Source organism: Oncorhynchus masou, chromosome 33 (assembly GCF_036934945.1).
Source record: "Oncorhynchus masou masou isolate Uvic2021 chromosome 33, UVic_Omas_1.1, whole genome shotgun sequence".
Lineage (NCBI taxonomy): Eukaryota > Metazoa > Chordata > Actinopteri > Salmoniformes > Salmonidae > Oncorhynchus > Oncorhynchus masou.
The window spans coordinates 5,018,716-5,042,805 of record NC_088244.1 but is presented as its reverse complement, the minus strand read 5'-3'; the positions used below and the strand labels follow the sequence as shown (position 1 = coordinate 5,042,805).

The 24,090-nt window shown below is 51.6% G+C and overlaps 1 protein-coding gene across 1 annotated transcript in view; it reads left to right on the top strand.

Moving 5' to 3' along the window:
• LOC135527707 (arginine-glutamic acid dipeptide repeats protein-like) overlaps positions 1–24,090 on the top strand; it is a 259,138-nt gene that overhangs the window by 129,369 nt on the left and 105,679 nt on the right. The window contains 1 exon segment of the mRNA XM_064956220.1: positions 19,154–19,259. Coding sequence (XP_064812292.1) covers positions 19,154–19,259 — 106 coding nt within the window.

Here is a 24,090-nt window from a genome sequence, read left to right as displayed (position 1 = left end):
TAGACTACACACTACCCTACACACTACCCTATACAATACCTAGGCTACACACTACCCTACACACTACCCTATACAATACCTAGACTACACACTACCCTATACAATACCTAGGCTACACACTACCCTATACAATACCTAGACTACACACTACCCTATACAATACCTAGGCTACACACTACCCTACACACTACCCTATACAATACCTAGACTACACACTACCCTATACAATACCTAGGCTACACACTACCCTACACACTACCCTATACAATACCTAGACTACACACTACCCTACACACTACCCTATACAATACCTAGGCTACACACTACCCTACACACTACCCTATACAATACCTAGGCTACACACAACCCTATACAATACCTAGGCTACACACTACCCAATACAATACCTAGGCTACACACTACCCTACACACTACCCTATACAATACCTAGGCTACACACTACCCTACACACTACCCTATACAATACCTAGGCTACACACAACCCTATACAATACCTAGACTACACACTACCCAATACAATACCTAGACTACACACTACCCTATACAATACCTACCCTACACACTACCCTATACAATACCTAGACTACACACTACCCTATACAATACCTAGACTACACACTACCCAATACAATACCTAGACTACACACTTCTCCTGTACAATACCTAGACTACACACTTCTCCTGTACAATACCTAGACTACACACTTCTCCTATACAATACCTAGACTACACACTTCTCCGATACAATACCTAGGATACACACTACCCTATACAATACCTAGGCTACACACTACCCTACACACTACCCTGTACAATACCTAGACTACACACTTCTCCTATACAATACCTAGACTACACACTACCCTATACAATACCTAGACTACACACTACCCTGTACAATACCTAGACTACACACTTCTCCGATACAATACCTAGACTACACACTACCCTATACAATACCGAGACTACACACTTCTCCTACACAATACCTAGACTACACACTACCCTATACAATACCTAGACTACACACTACCCTACACACGACCCTGTACAATACCTAGACTACACACTACCCTATACAATACCTAGGCTACACACTACCCTACACACTACCCTATACAATACCTACCCTACACACTACCCTACACACTACCCTATACAATACCTAGGCTACACACTACCCTACACACTACCCTATACAATACCTTGGCTACACACTACCCTATACAATACCTAGACTACACACTTCTCCTATACAATACCTAGACTACACACTACCCTACACACTACCCTACACACTACCCTGTACAATACCTAGGCTACACACTACCCTACACACTACCCTATACAATACCTACCCTACACACTACCCTACACACTACCCTATACAATACCTAGGCTACACACTACCCTACACACTACCCTATACAATACCTTGGCTACACACTACCCTATACAATACCAAGACTACACACTACCCTATACAATACCTAGGCTACACACTACCCTACACACTACCCTACACACTACCCTATACAATACCTAGGCTACACACTACCCTACACACAACCCTACACACTACCCTATACAATACCTTGGCTACACACTACCCTATACAATACCAAGACTACACACTACCCTATACCATACCTAGGCTACACACTTCTCCTATACAATACCTAGACTACACACTACCCTATACAATACCTAGACTACACACTTCTCCTATACAATACCTAGACTACACACTACCCTACACACTACCCTACACACTACCCTACACACTACCCTATACAATACCTTGGCTACACACTACCCTACACACTACCCTATACAATACCTTGGCTACACACTACCCTATACAATACCAAGACTACACACTACCCTATACAATACCTTGGCTACACACTACCCTATACAATACCTAGACTACACACTACCCTATACAATACCTAGACTACACACTACCCTACACACAACCCTACACACTACCCTATACAATACCTAGGCTACACACAACCCTACACACTACCCTATACAATACCAAGACTACACACTACCCTATACCATACCTAGGCTACACACTTCTCCTATACAATACCTAGACTACACACTTCTCCTATACAATACCTAGACTACACACTACCCTACACACTACCCTATACAATACCTAGACTACACACTACCCTATACAATACCTAGACTACACACTACCCTACACACTACCCTATACAATACCAAGACTACACACTACCCTATACCATACCTAGGCTACACACTTCTCCTATACAATACCTAGGCTACACACTACCCTATACAATACCTAGGCTACACACTACCCTACACACTACCCTGTACAATACCTAGGCTACACACTATCCTACACACTACCCTGTACAATACCTAGACTACACACTACCCTATACAATACCTAGGCTACACACTACCCTACACACTACCTTATACAATACCTAGGATACACACTACCCTATACAATACCTAGACTACACACTACCCTATACAATACCTAGGCTACACACTACCCTACACACTACCCTACACACTACCCTATACAATACCTAGGCTATACACTACCCTACACACAACCCTACACACTTCTCCTATACAATACCTAGACTACACACTACCCTATACAATACCTAGGCTACACACTACCCTACACACGACCCTATACAATACCTACCCTACACACTACCCTACACACTACCCTATACAATACCTAGACTACACACTACCCTATACAATACCTAGGCTACACACTACCCTACACACGACCCTGTACAATACCTAGACTACACACTACCCTATACAATACCTAGGCTACACACTACCCTACACACTACCCTATACAATACCTACCCTACACACTACCCTACACACTACCCTATACAATACCTAGACTACACACTTCTCCTATACAATACCTAGACTACACACTTCTCCTATACAATACCTAGACTACACACTACCCTATACAATACCTTGGCTACACACTACCCTATACAATACCAAGACTACACACTACCCTGTACAATACCTAGACTACACACTACCCTATACAATACCTAGACTACACACTTCTCCTATACAATACCTAGACTACACACTACCCTGTACAATACCTAGGCTACACACTACCCTATACAATACCCTACACACTACCCTATACAATACCTAGACTACACACTTCTCCTATACAATACCTAGACTACACACTACCCTATACAATACCTTGGCTACACACTACCCTATACAATACCCTACACACTACCCTATACAATACCTAGACTACACACTACCCTATACAATACCTAGACTACACACTACCCTGTACAATACCTAGGCTACACACTACCCTATACAATACCTACCCTACACACTACCCTACACACTTCTCCTATACAATACCTAGACTACACACTACCCTATACAATACCTAGACTACACACTACCCTATACAATACCTAGACTACACACTACCCTATACAATACCTAGACTACACACTACCCTGTACAATACCTAGACTACACACTACCCTATACAATACCTAGACTACACACTACCCTGTACAATACCTAGACTACACACTACCCTATACAATACCCTACACACTACCCTATACAATACCTAGACTACACACTACCCAGCACAACTTAAGTGAATCCTTGTGATATAAAATCAGGAGAGAAATGTAGCCTCGTAGTAAATGTAGCCTCGTAGTAAATATAGCCTCGTAGTAAATGTAGCCTCGTAGTAAATGTAGCCTTGTAGTAAATGTAGCCTAGTAGTAATTGTAGCCTAGTAGTAAATGTAGCCTCGTAGTAAATGTAGCCTCGTAGTAAATGTAGCCTTTGGCCAAAAAAATTAAAGGTGCTTTCTTCTTCCTCTGAACTTTGTCTCAACGGTCCTTCCTCATTTTCTGATCCTGGGATGTGTGAGAACACAGCAGACCTGTGTGTGTGTGTGTGTGGGTCTGGGTGTGTGTGTGTCATGTCTGGGTGTGTGTCATGTCTGGGTGTGTGTCATGTCTGGGTGTGTGTCATGTCTGGGTGTGTGTCGTGTCTGGGTGTGTGTGTCTCTGTCTGTCTGTCTGTCTGTCTCTGTGTCTCTGTGTCTCTGTGTGTCTGTGTGTCTGTGTGTGTGCTCGCCCACACACAGTGTTTTGAGAGCGACTGTCATCCAGATGGCAGTGGTTGCAGAGCTCCTGGTATTCTGGCACATTTCTCTGGTTTTAGTGTGAAAAACCCTCAGTACTAGCAGATCCATCGGTAGCAAATGTATTGAAAATGAAATACACAAATATTTAATTTGCTTTAAAAAAACTTTTTCTCCTTAATTTCATGGGATCCAATTGGTAGTTACAGTCTTGTCTCTTCGCTGCAACTCCCATATGGACTCGGGAGAGGCCGAAGATCAAGAGCCATGCGTCCACTGAAACACAACCCACGCCGGGCCAAACCCTCCCCTAACCCGGACGACGCTGGGCCAAACCCTCTCCTAACCCGGACGACGCTGGGCCAAACCCTCCCCTAACCCGGACGACGCTGGGCCAAACCCTCCCCTAACCCGGACGACGCTGGGCCAAACCCTCCCCTAACCCGGACGACGCTGGGCCAAACCCTCCCCTAACCCGGACGACGCTGGGCCAAACCCTCCCCTAACCCGGACGACGCCGGGCCAAACCCTCCCTAACCCGGACGACGCCGGGCCAAACCCTCCCCTAACCCGGACGACGCCGGGCCAAACCCTCCCCTAACCCGGACGACGCCGGGCCAAACCCTCCCCTAACCCGGAGGACGCTGGGCCAAACCCTAACCCGGACGACGCTGGGCCAAACCCTCCCCTAACCCTGACGACGCCGGGCCAAACCCTCCCCTAACCCGGACGACGCTGGGCCAAACCCTCCCCTAACCCGGACGACGCTGGGCCAAACCCTCCCTAACCTGGACGACGCTGGGCCAAACCCTCCCCTAACCCGGACGACGCTGGGCCAATTGTGCGCCACCCAATCGCAGCTGGTCCTTGACAGAGCCTGGACTCAAACCAGGATCTCTGGTGGCATAGCTAGCGCCACTCAGGAGGCCCTAATATCTAATTTACATAAGTATTCACACCCTTGAATCAATGCATGTTATTATCACCTTTGGCAGCGACTTTCTTAAGTCTTGAAGAGGTTTACACACCTGGATTGTACAATATTCACACATTATTCATTTAAGAATTCTTCAAGCTCTGTCAAGTAGTTTGTTGGTCATTGGTAGACAGACATTTTCAGGTCTTGCCATTAGTTTTTCAAGTAGGTTTCAGTCACAACTGTAACTAGGCCACTCAGGAACGTTCACTGTTGCCTTGGTAATAAACTTGTGTATATTCGGCCTTGCACCTTTCAGCAAAATAAGCCAAAACACATTTGTTTCCTAGTACCTGTTGGAAAGCAGACTGAACCAGGTTTTCCTCTAGGATTTTGCATGTGCTTAGCTCTATCCCGTTTATTTTTATCCTAAAAAACTCCCCTTGCAGATGACAAGCATACCCACAACATGATGCAGCCACCACCATGATTGAAAATATGTTGTGGGGTACTCGGTGATGTGTTGTGTTAGATTAGGCCCAAACATAACGCTTTGTATTCAGGACAAAAAGTTAATTTCTTTGCCACGTGAATCTGTGTTTTGAAATTCCCTGCTTGAGTGAGGGACCTTAACAGATAATTGTATGTGTTGGGATACAGAGATGAGGTAGTCCGTTCAAAAAAATCACATTAAACACGATTATTGCACACAGAATCAGTCCATGCTACATGTTATGTGACTTGTTAAGCACATTTTTACTCCTGAATTTCTTCAGGCTTTCCACAACAAAAGGGGTTGAATACTTATTGACTCCAAGACATTTCAGGTTTTCGTTTTTAAGTTTTAACTTTGACATGATAGGGTATTGTGTGTAGGCCAGTGACACAACAACCTCAAGAGCAAGAACAAAATGTGAATAAAATCGAGGGGTGTGAATACTTCCTGGATTATTAAATAGTTAATTCAGCATTTATTAATCATTACTTCAATCGTAAGATGATTCACATTGAAGAGATAATGCCAGAGCAGCCGGCGTTCGGTCCTGAGATTAAGTCTACTAGCAGTTATCCATACACTTTCTGTCGTTGCGGTAACGCCAGTTAGCATTGGCTCGCAAAAGTACCTCTAATTTCCATCATACTGGATGGACACAGACATAACCAAGTTCATCTGACTCTGGGGAAGTAGATCAAGGGCCTCATTGCCAAGATCCCAAAGTTTACCTTTTAAGGTCTGAAAATAGCCTAGAACATACCAATGGTGCTTTGGCTAATAATTTGAAAGATTACTAAAAAAACAAACAGGTGTTTTAATCTGCGTATGATTATTTCCATTATAACCTTACGCCAAAGATAAGAGTAAGATGTTTACATGATTAATACCATACTCGGTTTAATATTGAATTATTAGTCTGAATGTAAACGTACTCTCTGTCTCTCTGTGCTTGTTGTTCTCAGTCAGCCCCCCCCCTCCTTCTTCTTCTTCTCTCTAATCATATCATGTGTTAGAGCAGATTAGTCCTGCAGATCTCATCTCTGTCTCTATAGCAACAATCAGCCTGTGCTTGTTGTTCTCTGTGTGGTTGTCTCTCTGCTGTACGGCGGACATCACACAGTCAGCAGGGAGGTTAAGGCGCCACAATCACATGCTGCCACATGAGGTTTTAGCCTGACGGACTGTGACACCCAAACCCAGGTGTGTTCAAAATGGCACCCTATTCTCAGAGCCCTGGTCAAAAGTAGTGCACTATGTAAGGGTGCCATTTGGGAGGAACACCCAAACCCCGACCCAGGGAGAGTGAGGTGCTACTGTATCTTCAACACTAGTGGGAGTGGGGTGTTACTGTATCTTCAACACCAGTGGGAGTGAGGCGTTACTGTAGCTTGAGAGAGAGACAAGACAGAGAGAGAGACAGAGAGAGAGACAGAGAGAGAGAGAGAGAGAGAGACAGAGAGAGACAGAGAGAGAGAGACAGAGAGAGAGAGACAGAGAGAGACAGAGAGAGACAGACAGAGAGAGACAGACAGAGACAGAGACACAGAGACAGAGAGAGACAGAGAGAGACAGAGAGAGACAGAGAGAGACAGAGAGAGACAGACAGAGACAGAGAGAGAGAGAGAGACAGAGAGAGAGAGAGAGAGACGGAGAGAGAGAGAGAGAGACAGAGAGAGACAGAGAGAGACAGAGAGAGACAGAGAGAGACAGAGAGAGACAGAGAGAGACAGAGAGAGAGACAGAGAGAGAGACAGAGAGAGAGACAGAGAGAGAGACAGAGAGAGACAGAGAGAGACAGAGAGAGACAGAGAGAGACAGAGAGACAGACAGACAGATTTCCTATTAATGCGAGGAGGAAGAGGGTCTGGTTTTGCTGTGGTGTCTGTTTTGTGTTACGCCTCCCTCCCTCCCTCCCCCTCCCCCCCCTCCCTCCCTCCCTCCCTCCCCTCCCTCCCCTCCCTCCCTCCCTCCCTCCCTCCCCCTCCCTCCCTCCCTCCCTCCCTCCCTCCCTCCCTCCCTCCCTCCCTCCCTCCCTCCCTCCCTCCCTCCCTCCCTCCCTCCCTCCCTCCCTCCCTCCCTCCCTCCCTCCCTCCCCTCCCTCCCTCCCTTCCCTCCCTCCCTCCCTCCCTCCCTCCCTCCCTCCCTCCCTCTAGAGAGGTACAGGTTGAAACAGTTGTATCCCCCTCTCCTCTTGTCATAGCTATATGACCAGGGTTCGCCCGGGGTGGCCGTACAGCCGCCATGTTGAAGACTGACTAGAACCACATATGGGTGCTCTTGTCAAAGCCGGCAACTCCCTCGTGCTCCCCCATTTCACCTCTGGGGTTACGCCGGGCCCCATGTCCTTTATGGTGGTGTGGTGCTCCACAGTCCTAGACAGAGGCCAGTCCACCTTGGCTGGCACGACTCAGTGGCTCTCTGGTTGCAGATTGGAATGTTATACAAAACCCTCAGACACTCAGTGCACGTCCGTAAGCCTTTCTCTCGTTTCCGGGTTGGGACATCCGTTTATAGGAAGATCTGGGACATCCTATATCCTGTCTAAGGCATTTTCTCAATAGAAATGGAGCAAACCAAGAGAAAGTCCTGTTGTTGCACCTCTTTTTTTCAAATTTGAGAGAGAAAGAAAACCAGCTGCGTGTAAAGCCTCGCACTTTGAAATCAACCGGGGTTGGACTGACCTTGGTGGACGAGTTGGAATTGCCTTCCCATTGCCTCCAAACTGGAAATGATGTGAAATTGTTGCTAGTTAGCTCGCTAGCCAATGTGACTGTGTAGTCCTTTGGCTTCAACTAGCTAGATAACTAACTAGCTAGCTAACAAGATGTTGAAGAAATAATCTCATTCACACTCAACACGCTCACGTAACTAACTTTACACCATACTCCCGATGTCATCGAGCCAAATGTTTAGCTTGCTAGCAAGCTAAACTGTTAGCATTGTTGCTAGCTACCTTGATTCCTAACTTGTGCTTGCTTTGGCTACTAACTAGCAGTCTAACCAAACACACCTGATGACATGTTTGATAGGATGTAGGCTAGGTAGCTTTCAATCCCTGCTAGCTAGCTTGTTTCAACTCTTGATTTGTAAGTTAACGTTCACTAGCTAGTATTCAAGGACTGACTTCTAATATACGTTTATTGTATATTGCAAAAAAATAAAAGGATCTTTCAACGATGTTGATGATTCGTGTCATGTCTGACTACTGCAAATCAAATCAAATCAAATTTATTTATATAGCCCTTCGTACATCAGCTGATATCTCAAAGTGCTGTACAGAAACCCAGCCTAAAACCCCAAACAGCAAGCAATGCAGGTGTAGAAGCACGGTGGCTAGGAAAAACTCCCTAGAAAAGCCAAAACCTAGGAAGAAACCTAGAGAGGAACCAGGCTATGTGGGGTGGCCAGTCCTCTTCTGGCTGTGCCGGGTAGAGATTATAACAGAACATGGCCAAGATGTTCAAATGTTCATAAATGACCAGCATGGTCGAATAATAATAAGGCAGAACAGTTGAAACTGGAGCAGCAGCACGGCCAGGTGGACTGGGGACAGCAAGGAGTCATCATGTCAAGTAGTCCTGGGGCATGGTCCTAGGGCTCAGGTCAGTTGAAACTGGAGCAGCAGCACGGCCAGGTGGACTGGGGACAGCAAGGAGTCATCATGTCAGGTAGTCCTGGGGCATGGTCCTAGGGCTCAGGTCCTCCGAGAGAGAGAAGGAGAGAATTAGAGAACGCACACTTAGATTCACACAGGACACCGAATTGGACAGGAGAAGTACTCCAGATATAACAAACTGACCCCAGCCCCCGACACATAAACTACTGCAGCATAAATACTGGAGGCTGAGACAGGAGGGGTCAGGAGACACTGTGGCCCCACCCGAGGACACCCCGGACAGGGCCAAACAGGAAGGATATAACCCCACCCACTTTGCCAAAGCACAGCCCCCACACCACTGGAGGGATATCTTCAACCACCAACTTACCATCCTGAGACAAAGCTGAGTATAGCCCGCAAAGATCTCCGCCACGGCACAACCCAGGGGGGGCGCCAACCCAGACAGGATGACCACATCAGTGAATCAACCCACTCAGGTGACGCACCCCCTCCAGGGACGGCATGAGAGAGCCCCAGCAAGCCAGTGACTCAGCCCCTGTAATAGGGTTAGAGGCAGAGAATCCCAGTGGAAAGAGGGGAACCGGCCAGGCAGAGACAGCAAGGGCGGTTCGTTGCTGCACTACTGCTTGTCCATTTGCTAGCTAAAGTTAGCTTTATTATAGCTATAAAGCATTATGTTTACTGTTAATGTTTTGAGATATTATATATTTATTTGAGTGTACTGTGTATATGATATATGATATACATAGTCTTAGCAAGCTCTTTGGCAGCAAACTATGCTTTTATTTTTGCTATAGTATTTATAGCTGGCCAGCACTCTGCCTGTCACTATTCCCCTCTCTCTTTCCTTAGCTGGCCAGCACTCTGCCTGTCACTATTCCCCTCTCTCTTTCCTTAGCTGGCCAGCACTCTGCCTGTCACTATTCCCCTCTCTCTTTCCTTAGCTGGCCAGCACTCTGCCTGTCACTATTCTCCTCTCTCTTTCCTTAGCTGGCCAGCACTCTGCCTGTCACTATTCTCCTCTCTCTTTCCTTAGCTGGCCAGCACTCTGCCTGTCACTATTCTCCTCTCTCTTTCCTTAGCTGGCCAGCACTCTGCCTGTCACTATTCCCCTCTCCCTTTCCTTAGCTGGCCAGCACTCTGCCTGTCACTATTCCCCTCTCTCTTTCCTTAGCTGGCCAGCACTCTGCCTGTCACTATTCCCCTCTCTCTTTCCTTAGCTGGCCAGCACTCTGCCTGTCACTATTCCCCTCTCTCTTTCCTTAGCTGGCCAGCACTCTGCCTGTCACTATTCCCCTCTCTGTTTCCTTAGCTGGCCAGCACTCTGCCTGTCACTATTCTCCTCTCTCTTTCCTTAGCTGGCCAGCACTCTGCCTGTCACTATTCCCTCTCTCTTTCCTTAGCTGGCCAGCACTCTGCCTGTCACTATTCCCCTCTCTCTTTCCTTAGCTGGCCAGCACTCTGCCTGTCACTATTCACCTCTCTCTTTCCTTAGCTGGCCAGCACTCTGCCTGTCACTCTCTCCTTTCCTTAGCTGGCCAGCACTCTGCCTGTCACTATTCTCTCTCTTTCCTTAGCTGGCCAGCACTCTGCCTGTCACTATTCTCCTCTCTCTTTCCTTAGCTGGCCAGCACTCTGCCTGTCACTATTCTCCTCTCTCTTTCCTTAGCTGGCCAGCACTCTGCCTGTCACTATTCCCCTCTCTCTTTCCTTAGCTGGCCAGCACTCTGCCTGTCACTATTCTCCTCTCTTTCCTTAGCTGGCCAGCACTCTGTCTGTCACTATTCCCTCTCTCTTTCCTTAGCTGGCCAGCACTCTGTCTGTCACTATTCCCCTCTCTCTTTCCTTAGCTGGCCAGCACTCTGCCTGTCACTATTCCCCTCTCTCTTTCCTTAGCTGGCCAGCACTCTGCCTGTCACTATTCCCTCTCTCTTTCCTTAGCTGGCCAGCACTCTGCCTGTCACTATTCCCCTCTCTCTTTCCTTAGCTGGCCAGCACTCTGCCTGTCACTATTCCCCTCTCTCTTTCCTTAGCTGGCCAGCACTCTGCCTGTCACTATTCTCCTCTCTCTTTCCTCTTTTTGATCTATTTCTCATCCTCGCTCATGGACTGCCCTTGTATTTTTGCTCTACTGCTGTGCAGGGCTGTTGTCGCCTATCCCCTGTGTTATCCTAGGCCCCTGTGTTATCCTAGCCCCTGTGTTATCCTAGCTCCTATCCCCTGTGTTATCTTAGCTCCTATCCCCTGTGTTATCCTAGCTCCGAGCCCCTGTGTTATCCTAGATCCTAGCCCCTGTGTTATCCTAGCCCCGTGTTATCCTAGATCCAAGCCCCTGTGTTATCCTAGATCCAAGCCCCTGTGTTATCCTAGCTCCAAGCCCCTGTGTTATCCTAGATCCTAGCCCCGGTGTTATCCTATCTCTCGCACCCCTCCAGAGTGGCTATCTCCCAGTGGAGAGTGGAGATTAGAGTGTGGAGATGGCCGCCTCCCGGGTGCTCCACTCTACAGCAGCCTGGAATGTCTCTAATCAATTCAGCATTGTGACATTCTTACTTTATCTCTCTCTGTGGTTCTCTCCTTCTCTCTCTCTCTGGTTGTCTCTCTCTCTCTGGTTGTCTCTCTCTCTCTGGTTGTCTCTCTCTCTCTGGTTATCTCTCTCTCTCTCTCTGGTTCTCTCTCTCTCTCTGGTTCTCTCTCTCTCTCTTTCTGGTTCTCTCTGGTTCTCTCTCTCTCTCTCTCTTCCTCCGTCTCTGTGGTTCTCTTATCTTCCTTTCTCTGCTGATCTCTTCCTCTTTCTCCCTCCTGTCTGTTAATGCTTATCTCCACAATGTGGCTGTAATCTTCTCAGTAAGTGTGTGTTGATCTGTTCCGTGTGCAACAGAGTCTCAGCTCTGGAACGAGGTAGCCATTTCCCCCACTTCACTCACAAGGGCAGACAGTTTTATTCACTGACGGTTGTGTTTATTTTTTTTTTTTACTGCGAGTGCGTTTCTACATCGGTGTGTTTGTGTGCGTTCGTGTTCTAGCAGCGTTTAGCAAAGCACTTGATAGTTGACTTGTTTTACAGGCTAAAAATGAGCTTAGTACATGTACACTTCAGAAAACACTTATCATCTCCTGAGAAACACTTCTTCATTTATACGCCAGCTGGAGATGAAAAGCTCTTAAAAGCTAGTCGTGTCTGAAGTTAAACGTTCCCGAAACGTTGGCTCGATGAGAGGTTGACGGGGATTCGTGAAGAACCGTGACATCATTGCATAGCAGCGCACATCTCTTCAAGTGTGTGTCTCTCAGTGGTTAGGAATGCGTTTGAAAAATGCCTGTTGATGTGGATTTTCCCCTGTGATCAGATCAAATCAGCGCTGTGTGAGGACTGATGCAGACAGGCGGTTCGCTGGGGCTTTAGTTTCTTCACATGCTGAACAACCGCTGGCGACACACACTCAGAGAGAGAGAGGTCGGTTAGAAGGTTATAGGGGGACTGCGTTTAATCACTAGTCCCTCCCCACCACCACTCACTGGACCCCTGTGATCACCCGGCTACGCACGCCTCTCTCTAATGTCAATATGCCTCGTCCATTACTGTCCTGGTTGGTGATTACTGTCTTATTTCACTGTAGAGCCTCTAGCCCGGCTCAAATTGCCTTAACCAACCATTTAGTTCCACCTCCCACATATGACATCACCTGGTTTAAACGTCTCTAGAGAAAATATCTCTCTCATCATTACTCAATGCCTATGTTTACCTCTGATGTACTCACATCCTACCATACCTCTGTCTGTACATTATGCCTTGAATCTATGCTATCGTGCCCAGAAACCTGCTCCTTTTACTCTCTGTTCCGAACGTACTAGACGACCAGTTCTTTTAGCCTTTAGCCGTACCCTTATCCTACTCCTCCTCTGTTCCTCTGGTGATGTAGAGGTTAATCCAGGCCCTGCAGTGCCTAGCTCCACTCCTATTCCCCAGGCGCTCTCTTTTGATGACTCTTATAGCCTTGGTTTCATGCATGTTACCATTAGAAGCCTCCTCCCTAAGTTTGTTTTACTCACTGCTTTAGCACACTCTGCCAAACCGGATGTTCTAGCCGTGTCTGAGTCCTGGCTTAGGAAGACCACCAAAAACCCTGAAATTTCCATCCCTAACTAACATTTTATAACAAGTTAGATCTTCCAACGGGGGTGGTGTTGCAATATACTGCAGAGAGAGCATGCAGAGTTCTGTCTTACTATCCAGGTCTGTACCCAAACAATTTGAGCTTCTACTTTTAAAAATCCACCTTTCCAGAAACAAGTCTCTCACCGTTGCCGCCTGCTATAGACCTCCCTCTGCCCCCAGCTGTGCCCTGGACACCATATGTGAATTGATTGCCCCCATCTATCTTCAGAGTTCGTGCTGCTAGGCGACCTAAACAGGAACATACTTAACACCCCAGCCATCCTACAATCTAAACTTGATGCCCTCAATCTCACACAAATTATCAATGAACCCACCAGGTACCTCCCCAAAGCCTTAAACACGGATACCCTCATAGATGTGGCCTCCAAATACACCTCTGCTGTCTTCAACCAAGATCTCAGAGATCACTGCCTCATTGCCTGCGTCCATAATGGGTCTGCGGTCAAACGACCACCCCTAATCGCTGTCAAACGCTCCCTAAAACACTTCAGCGAGCAGACCTTTCTAATCGACCTGGCCCGGGTATCCTGGTAGGATATTGACCTCATCCCGTCAGTAGAGGATGCCTGGTTATTCTTTAAAAGTGCCTTCCTCACCATCTTAAATAAGCATGCCCCGTTCAAAAAATGTTGAACCCAGGAACAGATACAGCCCTTGGTTCACTCCAGACCTGACCAGCACAAAAACATCCTGTGGTGTTCTGCATTAGCATCGAACAGCCCCCGTGATTTGCTACTTTTCAGGGAAGTTAGGAACCAATATACACAGGCAGTTAGGAAAGCTAAGGCTAGCTTTTTCAAACCGATATTTGCATCCTGTAGCACAAACTCAAAAAAGTTCTGGGACTCTGTAACGTCCATGGAGAATAAGAGCACCTCCTCCCAGCTGCCCACTGACTGCACTGAGGCTAGGAAACACTGTCACCACTGATAATTGAGAATTTCAATAAGCATTATTCTACGGCTGGTCATGCTTTCCACCTGGTTACCCCAACCCCAATCAACAGCCCTGCAACCCCCACAGCAACTCGCCCAAGCCTCCCCATTTCTCCAGATAGCTGATGTTTTGAAAGAGCTGCAAAATCTGGATCCCTACAAATCAGCCGGGCTAGACAACCTGAACCCTTTCTTTCTATAATTATCTGCCGAAATTGTTGCAACCCCTGTTACTAGCCTGTTCAACCTCTCTTTAGTACATTCTGAGATTCCCAAAGATTGGAAATCTGCCACGGTCATCCCCCTCTTCAAAGGGGGGGACACTCTAGACCCAAACTGCTACAGTCTTATATCTGTCCTGCCCTGCCCTTCTAAGGTCAGTAGAGGATGCCTGGATATTTTTTTTAAATGCCTTCCTAACCATCTTAAATAAACATGCCCCATTCAAGAAATTTAGAACAAGTAACAGATATAGCCCTTGGTTCTCCCCAGACCTGACTGCCCTTAACCAACACAAAAACATCCAATGGCGTTCTGCATTAGCATCGAACAGCCCCCGTGATATGCAGCTGTTCAGGGAAGCTAGAAACCATTATACACAGGCAGTTAGAAAAGCCACAGAAATTTGCTTCCTGCAACACAAACTCAAAAAACTTCTGGGACACTGTAAAGTCCATGGAGAATAAGAACACCTATTCCCAGCTGTCCACTGCACTGAAGATAGGAAACACTGTCACCACTGATAAATCCACCATAATTGAGAATTTCAATAAGCATTTTTCTACGGCTGGCCATGCTTTCTACCTGGCTACTCCTACCCCGGTCAACAGCACTGCACCCCCCACAGCAACTCGCCCAAGCCTTCCCCATTTCTCCTTCTCCCAAATCCGTTCTGCTGATGTTCTGAAAGAGCTGCAAAATCTGGACCCCTACAAATCAGTCGGGCTAGACAATCTGGACCCTTTCTTTCTAAAATTATCTGCCGAAATTGTTGCCACCCCTATTACTAGCCTGTTCAACCTCTCTTTCGTGTCGTCTGAGATCCCCAAAGATTGGAAAGCAGCTGCGGTCATCCCCCTCTTCAAAGGGGGGGACACTCTTGACCCATACTGCTACAGTCTTATATCTGTCCTGCCCTGCCCTTCTAAGGTCTTCAAAAGCCAAGTTAACAAACAAATCACCGACAATTTCGAATCCCACCGTACCTTCTCCGCTATGCAATCTGGTTTCAGAGCTGGTGCACCTCAGCCACGCTCAAGGTCCTAAACGACATCATAACCGCCATCGATAAGAGACATTACTGTGCAGCCGTATTCATCGACCTGGCCAAGGCTTTCGACTCTGTCAATCACCACATTCTTATCGGCAGACTCAACATCCTTGGTTTCTCAAATGACTGCCTCGCCTGGTTCACCAACTACTTCTCTGATAGAGTTCAGTGTGTCAAATCAGAGGGCCTGTTGTCTGGCAGTCTCTATGGGGGTGCCACAGGGTTCAATTCTCGGGCCGACTCTCTTCACCATTCTGTATACTTCTGGCCCTTCTTTGAACACTGTGTTAACTAACCTCCAGATGAGCTTCAATGCCACACAACTCTCCTTCTGTGGCCTCCAACTTCTTTTAAATGCATGCTCTTCAACCGATTGCTGCCCGCCCGTCCAGCATCACTACTCTGGACGGCTCTGACTTAGAATATGTGGACAACTACAAATACCTAGGTGTCTGGTTAGACTGTAAACTCTCCTTCCAGACTCACATTAATCATCTCCAATCCAAAATTAAATCTAGAATCAGCTTCTTATTTCGCTAGAAAGCATCACAAAGTATCCTTCACTCATGCTGCCAAACTCTAGTAAAACTGACTTATCCTACCGTTCCTTGACTTCGGCGATGTCATTTACAAATAGCCTCCAACACTCTACTCAGCAAATTGAATGCAGTCTATCACAGTGCCATCCGTTTTGTCACCAAAGCCCCATATACTACCCACCACTGCGACCTGTATGCTCTCGTTGGCTGGCCCTCGCTACATATTCGTCGCCAAACCCACTGGCTCCAGGTCATCTACAAGTCTCTGCTAGGTAATACCCTGCCTTATCTCAGCTCACTGGTCACCATAGCAGCACCCACCCGTAGCACGCACTCCAGCAGGTTATATGGTCACCCCCAAAGCCAATTCTTCCTTTGGCCACCTCTCCTTCCAGTTCTCTGTTGCCAATAACTGGAATGAACTGCAAAAATCACTGAAGCTAGAGACTCATATCTCCCTCACTAGCTTTAAGCACCAGCTGTCAGAGCAGCTCACAGATCACTGCACCTGTACATAGCCCATCTGTAAAACAGCCCATACCTCATCCCCATACTGTCATTTATTTATCTTGCTCCTTTGCATCCCAGTATCTCTACTTGCACATTCATCTTCTGCACATCTACCAATCCAGTGTTTAATTGCTCAATATGAATTACTTTGCCACCACAGGCTATTTATTGCCTTACCTCCCTTATCCTACCTCATTCGTACACACTGTATATAGACTTTTTCTACTGTATTGTGTATTGTATGTTTGTTAATTCCATGTGTAACTCTGTGTTGTTGTATGTGTCTACGCACGGACCTCACGCTCCGTCACGCACGGACCTCACGCTCCGTCACGCACGGACTCACGCTCCTTCACGCACGCACGGACTCACGCTCCTTCACGCACGCACCTCACGCTCCGTCACGCACGGACCTCACGCTCCGTCACGCACGGACCACACGCTCCGTCACGCACGGACGTCACGCTCCGTCACGCACGGACCTCACGCTCCGTCACGCACGGACCTCACGCTCCGTCACGCACGGACCTCACGCTCCGTCACGCACGGACCTCACGCTCCGTCACGCACGGACCTCACGCTCCGTCACGCACGGACCTCACGCTCCGTCACGCACGGACCTCACGCTCCGTCACGCACGGACCTCACGCTCCGTCACGCACGGACCTCACGCTCCGTCACGCACGGACCTCACGCTCCGTCACGCACGGACCTCACGCTCCGTCACGCACGGACCTCACGCTCCGTCACGCACGGACCTCACGCTCCGTCACGCACGGACCTCACGCTCCGTCACGCACGGACCTCACGCTCCTTCACACATTGAGCTCTCTTCCCCCCCTCTACCCGCCCTCCCCTTCTGCCTCACCCCTTCTGCCTCTCTCCCCCCTCCCCTTCTGCCTCTCTCCCCCCCTCCCCTTCTGCCTCTCTCCCCCTCCCCTTCTGCCTCTCCCCCTCCCCTTCTGCCTCTCTCCCCCTCCCCTTCTGCCTCTCTCCCCCCTCCCCTTCTGCCTCTCTCCCCCCCCTCCCCTTCTGCCTCTCTCCCCCCCTCCACTTCTGCCTCCCTCCCTCCCTACCCTTCTCCCTCCCTCTCTCTCTACCCTTCTCCCTCCCCCTCTCTCTACCCTTCTCCCTCCCTCTATTTCTCCCCTCTCCCTCCCTCTCTCTCCCCCTCTCAATGGTGGTTCTGTGGGCTAGCCCTGTTTATAAATATGGCTGTGATATCTGGCTTCTCCCAAAGGACTGTGTGTGAGTGTGTTTGTATTTGTGTGTGTAGCAGCATCGCTCCTAGCTGTGGTCTCTTTAATGTTCTTTTAAAACCTCTCGACGGTCAGTTGGGCTCGTGTGAAGGCACAATAAATGTTTAATGTTGGGGAATGAAAACAGTGTTGTGCCCTTTTCATCCTTCTCCCTTGCCTGGCCAGGCTTGTACTCCCTTTATTCAAGCATCCGGAAGCTCTCTCTGCGACTCAGTGCTGCTGCTCAGTGGCGATCTAGTGGTACTGCAGTTGAGGGTGGGAGCTGTAGTACCACAGATGACCAGTGGGTGGCATGTCACTAAGGATTTGCCCCATGTTGTGTTCTCTAGATCGTTGTTTTGGCACTCTGATTGGTTGAATTATTACGTTAGGTTTGTGATAGCAAGTAGAAGTTTATTTGAAGAGGAATAAAGCTCAGTAACTTCGCCTCTCCTTTCCCCCGACTTCTACACATGGAGGCTTCTAATATCTGATCTGTGTACTTCATTAAAGCAGCTAAATGCTCTCCAGTCCCTTTTTAATTGAGCTGGTTTCACTGTGGGCTTTTTGGCAGCAGCCGGCTGAGCGACTAGGGCGGATAACAAGCAGAAAGCAGCGGCAGCACGGCTCTATGAGCTTTATCCCAAATGGCACCCTATTCCCTATGCAGTGCACTACTTTAGACCAGGGACCATGGGGGCTCTGGTCAAAAGTAGTGCACTATATAGGGTATAGGGTGATATTTTCTATGCCTGTCTGCCAACACATCAATGTGTGACGCTGTTAACAAACAACTGTCTGTTTATTTTATTGGAGCCTGTTTTTTCTAAATTTGTTCCCTCTCTTTCTCTCTCTCTCTCTCTCTCTCTCTCTCTCTGTCTCTCTTTCTCTCTCTCGGTCTCTCTCTCTCTCTCTCTCTCTCTCTGTGTCTCTCTCTCTGTCTCTCTCTCTGTCTCTCTTTCTCTCTCTCTCTCTTTCTCTCTTTCTCTCTCTCTCTCTCTCTCTCTCTCTCTCTCTCTCTCTCTCTCTCTCTCTGTCTCTCTTTCTCTCTCTCTCTCTTTCTCTCTCTCTCTCTCCATGTCTCTCTCTCTTTCTGTCTCTCTCTCTCTCTTTCTGTCTCGCTCTCTCTCTCTCTCTCTCGCTCTCTCTCTTTCTGCCTCTGTCTCTTTCTTTCTCCCTTTCTTTCTTTCTCTCTCCCCCTCTCGGTCTTTCTTTCTCTCTCTCTCCCTCTCTGTCTCTCTCTCTCTCACAGAGTAAACGAGACCATCTGTTACTCAGTGTTAAATGGTATTACCGTCAGTCAGAGGTCCCTGACTCAGTCTACCAACACCTGGTGCAGGATCGCAACAATGAGAACGGTGAGTGTGAGAGACTCGTACACCAGGGTTTCCGCTTGGGAAAATGTGGCGCCAGACATTTGACAAATTTACCCATTTGGGTGCGTAACCCGATTTAAGGATTCCACCCACGGTGCTCAGGGGAGTCCACCCACGGTGCTCAGGGGGTCCACCCACGGTGCTCAGGGGGGGTCCACCCACGGTGCTCAGGGGGGGTCCACCCACGGTGCTCAGGGGGGTCCACCACGGTGCTCAGGGAGTCCACCCACGGTGCTCAGGGGAGTCCACCCACGGTGCTCAGGGGAGTCCACCCACGGTGCTCAGGGGGTCCACCCACGGTGCTCAGGGGAGTCTACCCACGGTGCTCAGGGGAGTCCACCCACGGTGCTCAGGGGGGGTCCACCCACGGTGCTCAGGGGGTCCACCCACGGTGCTCAGGGGGGTCCACCCACGGTGCTCAGGGGGTCCACCCACGGTGCTCAGGGGGTCCACCCACGGTGCTCAGGGAGTCTACCCACGGTGCTCAGGGGGGTCCACCCACGGTGCTCAGGGGAGTCAACCCACGGTGCTCAGGGGAGTCTACCCACGGTGCTCAGGGGAGTCCACCCACGGTGCTCAGGGGGTCCACCCACGGTGCTCAGGGGGTCCACCCACGGTGCTCAGGGGGGTCCACCCACGGTGCTCAGGGGGTCCACCCACGGTGCTCAGGGGGGTCTACCCACGGTGCTCAGGGAGTCCACCCACGGTGCTCAGGGGAGTCCACCCACGGTGCTCAGGGTATCCACCCACGGTGCTCAGGGTATCCACCCACGGTGCTCAGGGGAGTCCACCCACGGTGCTCAGGGGGGGTCCACCCACGGTGCTCAGGGGGGGTCCACCCACGGTGCTCAGGGGGGGTCCACCCACGGTGCTCAGGGGAGTCTACCTACGGTGCTCAGGGAGTCTGCCTATGGTGCTCAGGGGAGTCCACCCACGGTGCTCAGGGGGGGTCCACCCACGGTGCTCAGGGGGTCCACCCACGGTGCTCAGGGGGGGTCCACCCACGGTGCTCAGGGGAGTCCACCCACGGTGCTCAGGGGGGACCACCCACGGTGCTCAGGGGGTCCACCCACGGTGCTCAGGGGGGTCCACCCACGGTGCTCAGGGGGGTCCACCCACGGTGCTCAGGGGAGTCTACCCACGGTGCTCAGGGGAGTCCACCCACGGTGCTCAGGGGGGGTCCACCCACGGTGCTCAGGGGGGGTCCACCCACGGTGCTCAGGGGGGGTCTACCCACGGTGCTCAGGGGAGTCCACCCACGGTGCTCAGGGTATCCACCCACGGTGCTCAGGGTATCCACCCACGGTGCTCAGGGGAGTCCACCCACGGTGCTCAGGGGAGTCCACCCACGGTGCTCAGGGGGTCCACCCACGGTGCTCAGGGGAGTCCACCCACGGTGCTCAGGAGGGGTCCACCCACGGTGCTCAGGGGGGTCCACCCACGGTGCTCAGGGGAGTCTACCTACGGTGCTCAGCGGAGTCTACCTACGGTGCTCAGGGGAGTCCACCCACGGTGCTCAGGGGGGGTCCACCCTCGGTGCTCAGGGGGGGTCCACCCACGGTGCTCAGGGGGTCCACCCACGGTGCTCAGGGGGGGGTCCACCCACGGTGCTCAGGGGAGTCTACCCACGGTGCTCAGGGGAGTCTACCCACGGTGCTCAGGGGAGTCTACCCACGGTGCTCAGGGGAGTCCACCCACGGTGCTCAGGGGAGTCCACCCACGGTGCTCAGGGGGTGTCCACCCACGGTGCTCAGGGGGGGTCCACCCACGGTGCTCAGGGGAGTCCACCAACGGTGCTCAGGGGAGTCCACCAACGGTGCTCAGGGGAGTCCACCCACGGTGCTCAGGGGGGGTCCACCCACGGTGCTCAGGGGAGTCTACCCACGGTGCTCAGGGGAGTCCACCCACGGTGCTCAGGGGAGTCCACCCACGGTGCTCAGGGGAGTCCACCCACGGTGCTCAGGGTATCCACCCACGGTGCTCAGGGGAGTCCACCCACGGTGCTCAGGGGAGTCCACCCACGGTGCTCAGGGTATCCACCCACGGTGCTGAGGGTTGTCCACCCACGGTGCTCAGAATGACAGAAATCACTTTATATTAACAGAACATGCAGGTGGAGGATGCAACGCCATGTGTCCTTCTTACCGAATTCAGATCCACACTTTGAAGACGTTAGAATAGCTGCCCCTGTTCCTCAGCCAATAAGAAGAGTAACAAACCGCTACATCACTAGTCTATGCATATGAGGCAAGTCGGTTTCAATTTGGGGAAGCGCCTGTTCGCTTTTCAAATCATGCTAGATCGGCTACTCCAGATATTTCACTCCATGCATCAACCACTGTTTGAGGAGCACACAGCCTCTCGCAGAATCACAAGTCTATGTCATCTATACCGTAGTAGAACAGTTTAGGCTGTCAATTCTATTGGTTAACTTGGCGAAAGAAATGGCCTGTTCCAAACCGACTCTGGGACAGTTGTGGGACGATAGATTACAAATTCATACAACAAGTAGACCGAGACTACAGAAAAACAAAAATGTTAAAGAGTAATGAGTCCGATGCAACAGATCAGAACATGTTGATAAACTATTTCTTCACATTATAAGCGCAGCGATGCGCATCGAGGCAGTAGGCTGACCGTGTCGAGGCAGTAGGCTAGCCGCGTCGAGGCAGTAGACTGATGCGGCCGGCCTACTGCCTCGACGCGGCCGGCCGCATCGAGGCAGTAGGCCGCCCGCATCGAGGCAGTAGGCTAACCGCATCGAGGCAGTAGGTTTCCCGCAGGCTGCCCACATCAAGGCAGTAGACTAGCCGCATCAAGGCAGTAGACTAGCCGCGTCAAGGCAGTAGGCCAGCCGCGTCGAGGCAGTAGGCCAGCCGCGTCGAGGCAGTAGGCCGCCCGCGTCGAGGCAGTAGGCCGCCCGCGTCGAGGCAGTAGGCCGCCCGCGTCGAGGCAGTAGGCCGCCCGCGTCGAGGCAGTAGGCCGCCCGCGTCGAGGCAGTAGGCTAACCGCATCGAGGCAGTAGGTTGCCCGCAGGCTGCCCACATCAAGGCAGTAGACTAGCCGCGTCGAGGCAGTAGGCCGCCCGCGTCGAGGCAGTAGGCCGCCCGCGTCGAGGCAGTAGGCCGCCCGCGTCGAGGCAGTAGGCCGCCCGCGTCGAGGCAGTAGGCCGGCCGCGTCGAGGCAGTAGGCCGGCCGCGTCGAGGCAGTAGGCCGGCCGCGTCGAGGCAGTAGGCTGAATGCGTCGAGGCAGTAGGCTGACCGCGTCGAGGCAGTAGGCTAGCCGCGTCGAGGCAGTAGGCTGATGCGGCCGGCCTACTGCCTCGACGCGGCCGGCCGCATCGAGGCAGTAGGCCGCCCGCATCGAGGCAGTAGGCTAACCGCATCGAGGCAGTAGGTTTCCCGCAGGCTGCCCACATCAAGGCAGTAGACTAGCCGCATCAAGGCAGTAGGCCGGCCGCGTCGAGGCAGTAGGCTGACCGCGTCGAGGCAGTAGGCCGGCCGCGTCGAGGCAGTAGGCCGGCCGCGTCGAGGCAGTAGGCTGAATGCGTCGAGGCAGTAGGCTGACCGCGTCGAGGCAGTAGGCTAGCCGCGTCGAGGCAGTAGGTTGCCCGCAGGCTGCCCACATCAAGGCAGTAGACTAGCCGCGTCGAGGCAGTAGGCCGCCCGCGTCGAGGCAGTAGGCCGCCCGCGTCGAGGCAGTAGGCCGCCCGCGTCGAGGCAGTAGGCCGCCCGCGTCGAGGCAGTAGGCCGCCCGCGTCGAGGCAGTAGGCCGCCCGCGTCGAGGCAGTAGGCCGCCCGCGTCGAGGCAGTAGGCCGCCCGCGTCGAGGCAGTAGGCCGGCCGCGTCGAGGCAGTAGGCCGGCCGCGTCGAGGCAGTAGGCCGGCCGCGTCGAGGCAGTAGGCCGGCCGCGTCGAGGCAGTAGGCTGAATGCGTCGAGGCAGTAGGCTGACCGCGTCGAGGCAGTAGGCTGGCCGCGTCGAGGCAGTAGGCCGGCCGCGTCGAGGCAGTAGGCCGGCCGCGTCGAGGCAGTAGGCCGGCCGCGTCGAGGCAGTAGGCCGGCCGCATCGAGGCAGTAGGCCGCCCGCATCGAGGCAGTAGGCTAACCGCATCGAGGCAGTAGGTTTCCCGCAGGCTGCCCACATCAAGGCAGTAGACTAGCCGCATCAAGGCAGTAGACTAGCCGCGTCAAGGCAGTAGGCCAGCCGCGTCAAGGCAGTAGGCCAGCCGCGTCAAGGCAGTAGGCTGCCCGCGTCGAGGCAGTAGGCCGCCCGCGTCGAGGCAGTAGGCCGCCCGCGTCGAGGCAGTAGGCCGCCCGCGTCGAGGCAGTAGGCTAACCGCATCGAGGCAGTAGGTTGCCCGCAGGCTGCCCACATCAAGGCAGTAGGCTAGCCGCGTCGAGGCAGTAGGCTAGCCGCGTCGAGGCAGTAGGCCGCCCGCGTCGAGGCAGTAGGCCGCCCGCGTCGAGGCAGTAGGCCGCCCGCGTCGAGGCAGTAGGCCGCCCGCATCGAGGCAGTAGGCTAACCGCATCGAGGCAGTAGGTTTCCCGCAGGCTGCCCACATCAAGGCAGTAGACTAGGCAGTAGACTAGCCGCATCGTAGGCCGCCCGCGTCGAGGCAGTAGGCCGGCCGCGTCGAGGCAGTAGGCCGGCCGCGTCGAGGCAGTAGGCCGGCCGCGTCGAGGCAGTAGGCCGGCCGCGTCGAGGCAGTAGGCCGACCGCGTCGAGGCAGTAGGCTGACCGCGTCGAGGCAGTAGGCTAGCCGCGTCGAGGCAGTAGGCTAGCCGCGTCGAGGCAGTAGGCTGATGCGGCCG